General features: G+C 28.9%; 1 protein-coding gene across 1 annotated transcript; it reads right to left on the reverse strand.

The window, feature by feature from the left end:
- Positions 1–391: 391 nt before the first annotated feature.
- Positions 392–7,403, reverse strand: LOC123293706 (zinc finger protein 883-like). Its single transcript, XM_044874608.1, has 10 exons — positions 7,317–7,403; positions 7,160–7,252; positions 6,294–6,680; positions 4,713–4,859; positions 3,567–3,902; positions 1,922–2,051; positions 1,711–1,853; positions 1,044–1,161; positions 713–905; positions 392–591 (listed from the first exon to the last, which is right to left on the reverse strand). The coding sequence occupies exons 1-10, from the start codon at positions 7,363–7,365 to the stop codon at positions 433–435; spliced, it is 1,755 nt and encodes a 584-aa protein (XP_044730543.1). The 5' UTR covers positions 7,366–7,403; the 3' UTR covers positions 392–432.
- Positions 7,404–9,153: the final 1,750 nt, after the last annotated feature.

Genomic DNA, 9,153 nt, shown 5'->3' on the forward strand with positions numbered 1-9,153 from the left:
TACCAAATATCTATAGAACCCGGGTTCGAATTCCGGCTTCTGTGTTATTTTTTCGCTTCTTTTTGTTTGTTCAAATGAAAATACGCAATGTGCGTTTTCCACTGAAATGTACAGTTTCACTCTTATATGTTAAGAAGTATAATGTGTTGAGATAGCAAAAGCAATTAAATGTATCATGTATGAGGGACTTTGATTTAGATCAAGTACAAAAGTAAAATTTGAAATAAATGTAAAAATTAAGTTTCATAAAAAAAATAGTTAACACTAGTTTATATACTGAAAATAACCTGAGAATGATGACGTCAAATTTCTAAATAATAAATAAGTGTTCGCATTTTAATCGAGGAAACGTTTTATTCATAAAAATAATTATTATAATAAAATGGCAATACAAAATTTTAAATTATTTCAATATCTACGATACCGATACTTCTATTCATCAAATGGGTACTGACGTTTATTTGCAATTGAAACATTTTGTACACCATGTTTACGTTTTATATGCTTGGCAAAGTTACCATCATTTGCGAAATAATGATTACATATTGTACACGAGTATGGACGTTCGCCAGTATGTTGACGTAAATGTACCTGAAAAAAATAGGAGATAGCAAATTTAATAATTATCGGCGCAAAACTGCACTTTATAGTATTGGGTGTTATACTTATTATATTTTTGGAATGAGCGTGAATGTTTATATATAAAAATTACCTTTAAATAATATTTTTCACGAAATTGTTTTTTACAATAACTACATTCATGTGGTAGTTTGCCAGTGTGGATCGATGAATGTCGAGTTAATTCTCCTTGACGACGAAATTGTTTACCACACACCTCACAGCCATACGATCTTACACCAGAGTGTGTTAATTTATGTATTTTAAGTATATACGCACTTTTAAATCTAAAAATTACAAAATACAATTCGATGTCAATGTCACGCCACTAATAACTCGCATTAGTTGTATCCAAATGTCTCCATAAGAATAGTTCTTTCTTACTAACTCTCTAAAATTATCTAAATATTCAAAAATATACAAACCCTTTCGGACATTCATCGCAACTAAATATGACTGCATCATCATGAGTATTTAAATGTTCCGATAATCGGTATTTCGTTTTAAATACTTTTCCGCATTGGTCACAAATATATTCTACGTCTGCAATTTAAACAATTTTATCTTAAATGGCAAAATAATTTTATAAACTGTAATTTCATTAATTTGATATGTCAAAAATGACGACTGCTATCAGTAAGTGTTTTCGGAATTAACAATGAATAATGTCAATGAATCAAAATTTAGTTTAAACCCAAAAATGTAAATCAAAATTAGGGTATTTTACTCTATATGAGAAAAAGTCTAAAAATATATTATTGAGATAGCTTAGGCAAAAAGCAATCGGAAAATGTTAGTTTTAGTTAATAAAATAATTCAGTTTCTGTGTAAACTAAAAAGTCTAAATTATAAATAATTATCATTCAAAATATTAGCGCCTTTATTTACACAGCCAACTGACGTCATAACCACAGAGCAGCTAATTATCATTATTCGGGCATCTTCGCCAAATTACGCGAGCAAATTAAAATGCATTTTTATGGCACTTATCGATTGAATAAATTTTTTGCTTCTTTGTCAGTGATTTATTAGCACTAGAATCTAATTGAGACACTTTTCAAAAACGCGTGTAATACCCTTAAAGAAACTTACTCTCATGACCTTGATTTTGATGAGTGATTAAACTTTTGAGGTAAGAAAATGTGCGTTTACAAATATCACATTGATGTTTACATTTTTCATCAATAGATTGATGTGTTCTTAAATGTTTATCTAATAAATATTGATTTTTACAACTGAAACAATAAAGTTAATTAGTAAAAACTCTCGTGTAATAAAATATCAATTTCTATAAATACTTTACATTTTTCCACATTGATCACATTTAACTTCGTACTCATTTTTCGATTCTAAATGTGTAATTAAATGTGCAGTCAAATGTTGTTTCAAATGAAATTTCCTTCCACATTCTTTGCAAGGGAAACGTTTTACACCTGTAATACAAATAAAAAAGGGACAAGCTAAACTAGGTATAGTACTTCAAAGCAAACTATTGATGTGAACACGAAATATAAATACAAGGAGTCCGAACGGTATAGACTTTTTTCCTGGGTATTAATGTACACAATAATAAACCCAGATCATAGTTCTCTTTTCTGCCACTGGCTGCGCAAGAATTCAGGACGTACCGATACTTGCACACATTAATAAACCCAGATAATAGTACTCTTTTCTGCAACTGATACCGACGCTATAATTATCTGTCCCTTAAATTGAGACCATTCGTTCAACATTACATTCGGACTCCTTGTATCTATACTTCGTGAGTGTGACATAATAAGGTTTTACTTTGACTAAAATTCTATGGTGGTAGCGACTTTTAACCTGAAACTTATAAAGCCTTAAAGTTGTGCCTGTGGGTAGACAAAAAGATACAGAACAAAGAACAACATGTACACAAAAAAGTTCATACAAAGAGAAAAATCGTAAATGTGCAAAACTCTACCAAAAGCTACTCGCTTCGAACTTATCGAGATGTGGTATTTTTATTTTTTTATGTAATAGGTCAGATATATGAGCTACGTAGCTACGTAATAGCTCAAAAGGCAGGAAATAAAGAATAAATATTTCATAATAGAAATATTTTATATTAAATCTACAGAAATAAAACTGTCTAAATCATTTTTTCCGGTCCCTTAAAAGGCGAAATTAGTTAAGTGTTTCATCAATTGTGAGATTAAATTTTACTATTTTTTCTCTCACTTTGCCAAAGATTCATTAGAAATTACTTAATATTTTAGAAATTAGATGTTTAGTTTCAATAATCACTTCCACATAGAGCAATCGGATGGGGCTGCCTAGAGCGGAATCGAACCTAAATCCGCCAGTGTCTAGAGAAGCGGGAAAGAATCAGCTCATGATAAAAAATTGTATGATTACTCCGGCGTCATTGTTGCCAGAGTATCTAATACCCAACGGCTTTTAAAACCGTAATAATTTTAAAACAAAAGACGCTCGTTATATGCCACTCACAGTAACTGTAGTCACTGATGTCTTTGAGCGTGTAAGCTATTCTATTTTGCAAGTCTGCGTGCGGGTAAATTATACCCGACCCAATGACCACGTAACATTTATATATACAACGTTTTTTTTGTTTTTTATTGTTTATTGATGAATTTTATAGCTCTTTTCATAGTTTTACGAACATATTAGCTGTTCTATTTAGTGTCGCTGCGGCTACGGTAGAAGAAAGTTACACCCGGCCACAATGGCCACGTAACATTTATCTATATAGTTTAGTTTTTTCAATTTTTAATTATTTTATGCTTATTTTATTATAAAAATTTGTTTAATTTTCATAAATAATGTGAAAATTAAACAATTTAATTTTCTATATCAACCTATTTCGTTGATATAGAAAACGAATATTGATATAAGATTGATTCACTGTAGAATAATGTACTGTTTGGTCGCGACAATGACTCAATAATGCCTGTATAAGTACTTACCAGTATGAATTAACGCATGTGCTAAATAAGCATATTTATAATTAAACTGTTTTGAACATTTATTACATTTATAAACAGAACCAGTTTTTGTGCCAGTTATTAAATTATGTACAATTTTTAAATGTTCATCATATTTATCATTATTTTCAAATATTTCATCACATACAGTACAAATATGTTGTTTATTATTTGTAATACCATGAACATTTCTATTATGCCTTTGTAAATTATATGCACGTGCAAAACTTTTATCACATTTATCACATTTCCATTTTAAATCATCGTCCATATTGTTTTCTGATAATTCTTCACCATCTTGGGATTTCGATTCCTTTTCTAAAAATCGAATTAAGTTTTTAAAACTGAGTGCTGATCTACTTTGTTTTTTTACCATTGCGTGTTAAAATCAGCGCATGTGAAGTATGTATAAAGTGGACATCGTATACAGAGTGGATTTTTTTAATCTATAATGGCTAATAACTCGTTTTGTCAATCAAAAATAACTTAAATCTATCAAAAATAACTTAAACAAAAATTGTAGAGTTCGATCATGTTCTCACATCAGATTATATCTAGTTCTTCGGGTTGCTTTAATAGCCAAAATAGATTCTAAACGGTAAGAGATAGAATAACACTTTAAATTAGAAAGTTGATCTTCATAAAAAAACAATTTTTGTTTAAAACATTTTTTTAATTTTTCCCTAGTTCGCGTGTTTTCTTTCCATTAAATGCACAATAATGACATATTTTTAAGTCACATTTCCTCTGAAAGTTGATGATTTTCGAAAGAATAGTTTAGATGAAAAATGTTGGTTCTTTTATGAGGCTATTAAAGCAACCCGAAGAACTAGGTCCAATCTAATGTCAGCACATAATGTCCCCCTATCAAACTCTGCAAATTGATTGGTTAGCTACAAAACGAGATATTAGCCAAAATAGATTAAAATGGACCATCGTGTATATTTTGTATGAATGTGAGAAATCAAAAGGTCCCAATGTTTTTGTCATATTATCGAATGACGACTATTTCAAATGAAATTTCCTTCCAGGAATGGATATGGCAAACAAACGCAGTAACTCATTTTGAATTATTGTGACTGCGTCCGACATCCATCATCCAATAACACGATAAATGTTTTCACTTACCTTCATTGATAGTTGCCCTTTCATCACTATGCGAATTATTTTTATTGGGGTCTATAGATTTTAAGCAAACTGTTAGTTTATGCATTTCTTTATACTGTTTTTTTGCAAAATTTCTTCCACAAATTTCGCATTCAAAACGTTTTAAACCTAAATGATTTGGAAATTATTAAAAAGCATAGATAGAATAATCAAATTTTCTTTTATTTGAACAAGAGCTTTCATGAAAAATTTATTTTTGAAAAACAATTTACCTAATAAAATATTCAGCTGTCCCGCAACTTTGTAGGTATAATTTTGCTTTTACAGTTTCTGGCAAATCTAATCAGTTTACAAAAATAAAAGTTACAAACAAAAAAGGTTTTTTCTATATCTTCTAAAAAAAATGGGCAATAAAAATGAGTGCTTCTATTTAAAATTTTAAAGGACCTTTCATGATCATTTCGAAGTCTCACATTTACGCATATTAAATAGATTTTTTGACCAAAAATACTTCGACTTACAAGTCACTTACAAGTATTTTACAAATAAAAGTAGAAGCTATTCTGAAATGTTATTTTATACATTTGTTTAATTCCCTATTCATTCTCCAAGTGGAAATATTTATTAATTCTAAATATTTTCATTATATTATTAATATGAGTTTTCACACAGTGACTTTATCATTTATTTAATAATATTGCCTATATTTTTATATAATTATGTTATTTATTTAAAAATATAGGCTATAACATACAATATATATAACATATATAACAAATATATATAACAAATGCTGAAATCATTGTGTGAAAACTCACATTAATAATAAAATAGAAAGATATAGAAGATATGTACACAGTTAGTATCTACGAGTCGATGTTAGGAGAAGTTTGCTGGTTAAAAAAAAATCAACTTCGAGTATTTTCAACAATTCAAAGAAAGTATTAAAAAAAAAAATGTTTCGAATATTCTGAAACATTCTAGAGTTTTTCCAATTTTCTATTTAAATCTGCGTGGCGGCCATCGACCTACTATATATATCCGTCATTTGAAATTCTACAATTGGGTAATCTAAAGCTAGTGAATTATGATCAAAGCTCTTGTTCAAACACTCTTTACATAGACCAACCAAATAAATTTTGGTTAAGAAAACTTGTTATTAGAGTCATTTTATTTATAACAGGCTAGTTTTTTTAACATTCGTCATTTTTAAATTGCCATCTACAAAAACCACCAAGCCATACTTTATCGGCGGTTCCAAATAGCCACTATAAAGCCATACCACGCGCCGCAAAGACGAAAGATACGTTTTACGGATATTTTGGAATCGACGAAAAAGTATAGCTTTCGTAATAGACAGGTCAAAAGTAGCTGGTTATAAAATAATTGACCTTTAACAAATAAAATTAAACTTGTTTCAAATTCTTTTAATCAACCTCGGGTTACGCCTCAAAGACCAGCGGTGTGGTCTTCATAATCTTTTCATTATTATGTAATTCGATCTATTAAGGATCGTCAAACTTGAAACAAATGAATTTAAATTTTATGCCAGTGTTTCCAAGCCTAACGATTTTACGTTCCTAGATTAGATGTAATACAAACCTAAATGGGAATTACGATGAACACGATAATTCGATAAATGATAAAATTGTTTGCCGCATATTTCACATGAGAAATTAAATTCATACGATCTAGTTTTCTTAATAATATCATGGCTGTAATAATGACTTTTAAATTCATGTAATTTTTTAAAAACTGCATTACATTCAATACACACATATTCAACAATTTTTGAACTATGCGTAACTTGAAAATGATCTTGTAAACGCTGTGCGCTTCTTAATCGTATATTACATTTATAACATTGCCAGGGTATTTTTCGCAATATTTGTTTTGTAACTAATGCATTTTTATTGTATTTGTTCGATGCCTTTGTTTCGTTACCAGCTTTATCATTTGCAGTTTTTTCTGATTTAGAATTTATATTATCTGAAAATAAAAAAACAGGGATAAGCACTTTTAAAGCATGTTATATATGGACTCAATACTAACATCGACTTAGCACAAATTCTTTGGGAAAAATAGAGATACTGTAATCAGAATCTGGTCACAATAGAGCAATCAAGCTACGATTAATCTAAGAAGTTGCCTTATGTCGATCTGAGAAATCACTGTTCGTAAAGAATTTTAGACGATATCCCGGAAAATGAATACAATTTTCGTAATTAAAACGAAAAATTCACAAATAACTTTCGAAATTTGATAAATTTTGGTATATGATTTTGACCAAAAAAACAAAATTATTGGATTCATTTGATTTTGTCGAATATTTGCTGTAATATCGTCCGAAATTATGTACGATCTTGGACCAAATAACGGTAAAAAGCGGACACACTAAAATCTGAGTGAAAATTTATCTACTTTAAAATTCGAAAGAGATATGCAGTAGGCTATAAGATAGTTAATACCTGATTTTTTGTTTATAACTTCTGACGAGCTAGAATCATGATCCTCATCGTTCAATTCATTAAAAAATGTATCATTGTTATCGCAATCACTCTCTGAAACAAGAAACATAGATTCCACAAAAATATTCTAAGCTTATTTGTAGTCTGCTTCGCGTACCCAAATCTAATTCATTTTTAACTTTTAAATCAACCTCAGTATCATTCATACATTTATAATTCTTGCTGATAAGATTTGAATCATCAACTTCTGTTTTAACTGAATCTATACTGTTATGTTCATTATTCTCTAATTTTATACTTGAATCATAATTTCTAATTATATCTCGCAATTTGTCTTGTGCATGTTTTACTTCAAGAAGAAATTTATGAAAATTTAATACTGTTTTACAACAAGGTTTACATGCTGTAGTTGGAAATTCACTATTATCGTTTATTTTGATTTGTAAATATTTTAATATAAGTGAATCTAAATGATCATTTTGTAATTCTTCAACGTTTTTTAATGAAGATAATGGAAATTGAACAGCACAAAGTCGACAAAAATTTTCTACCGGCATTTTTAATTTGATATACTTCAGAAAACTGCATTGATTATTTATTTACACTTTTTTCGTTTTCAAATGTCAACACAGATATGTCAAAAATTTATCCTAGTGACAGTTCTCGGTTGGTAAAATATGTGCGTTCGACACTGCCAATTTTATATATTGCTATATGGGCTGCGTTCCTATGTTTGTAAGTTGTTTTTTGTAGAACCAAAGACCTTATAACATGTGGGTGAGATCGCTCGACATTTTTATGCTAATGTCAAGTGAACAAAATATTTTCAATTACTATTTTTAAGTAGAGATAAATTTTTTTAATTAATAATTTAAAATTATTTGGTCGCTGTACGAAAATAGACGCATATTTATAAAATATAATCGATATTTTAGAAATACGAAAATAGGTTTTCGACTATTTTAAGGTCTGTAACTCTGAAATGAATAGTTTTAGGGGGTTGCGCCCATTTAGGCTTTTGATCAGGGCGATATGGTCCTGCATCAGAAGTTTCAAAAAATTTTCACCAAATAAGTCAAAGACAATGTTGAATGTACGGGATTCTTTGAAAATGAATTAAGGTAAATGTACCATATTACGGGATGTTTAGGCATAATGCACTTTGAAGCTGATTATTGAAATAAATATAAATATTTCCACTATAAAAATTGGTTTGTCGTATAAAATGATTTATTGAGAATTAGTTTTGACCATTTTTTCACCCCAAAGTCTTTAATTTATAGTATTAAACGTTAATTTTCTGGACTTTGAATTTGTCTCTAATTCCGTGATAAAATTTGGCTTTGAACCTGATTCCGGGAATGAAAGTACATAATTCCGGGATACACACTTAACAAAGGTAAATTAAAAAATTGTTCTGTTTAATGTAATTAAGATTATTGAGTAAAAATTGATTGAAAAATAAAAATTTTTAATTTTTAATTAATTTTTAAAAAAAATCATAACATATTGCGGAATACTAATGACAATAAATCACTGGTATTATAAATATTATCATTATCATTATTATTTATATTAATAAAATCAAGTTTCGATTTTCTCCTTTACAATGTGATACTCCCGGAATTGTATACGTAAGTAAAAACTCTGCTCATTATTCCGGGAGTTAAAAACACATTATATACTTATCATAAAAAGCAAGTATTTTAGCATAAATTATGCCAAATTAAAAAAAAAAACAAACATATCCCGTAATTACCTCACAAAAATCTACGGTATCTACAGCTCCGTATAGTTAGCAGGTAAAATTGTTATTTTCCACTCAAACTATTTCCATTCATTTGGGAATCGTTTGGGAGGATTTGGGAATATAATTTTAGAATTTGGGAATTATTAGTTTTCCTGTAATTAATGATTCTTTTTTCAGCGTATAGTTAGCAGGTAGGAAATTAAATCCACTTAATTTTTATGTTATTCGAAAGGAAATCGTTTGG

The sequence above is a fragment of the Chrysoperla carnea genome, chromosome 2 (genome assembly GCF_905475395.1).
Source record: "Chrysoperla carnea chromosome 2, inChrCarn1.1, whole genome shotgun sequence".
Taxonomy (NCBI): Eukaryota; Metazoa; Arthropoda; class Insecta; order Neuroptera; family Chrysopidae; genus Chrysoperla; species Chrysoperla carnea.

What these genes read in the sequence shown, in the direction of transcription:
- LOC123293706 (XM_044874608.1), bottom strand. Translation starts at nt 7,365, where the DNA reads ATGAATGATACTGAGGTTGATTTAAAAGTTAAAAATGAATTAGATTTG. An exon ending in AAGGGCAACTATCAATGAAG is followed by an intron (nt 3,903 to 4,712) that starts GTAAGTGAAAAC and finishes TTCGATTTTTAG; the next exon opens with AAAAGGAATCGAAATCCCAA. An exon ending in TGTGATCAATGTGGAAAAAT is followed by an intron (nt 1,854 to 1,921) that starts GTAAAGTATTTA and finishes TTATTGTTTCAG; the next exon opens with TTGTAAAAATCAATATTTAT.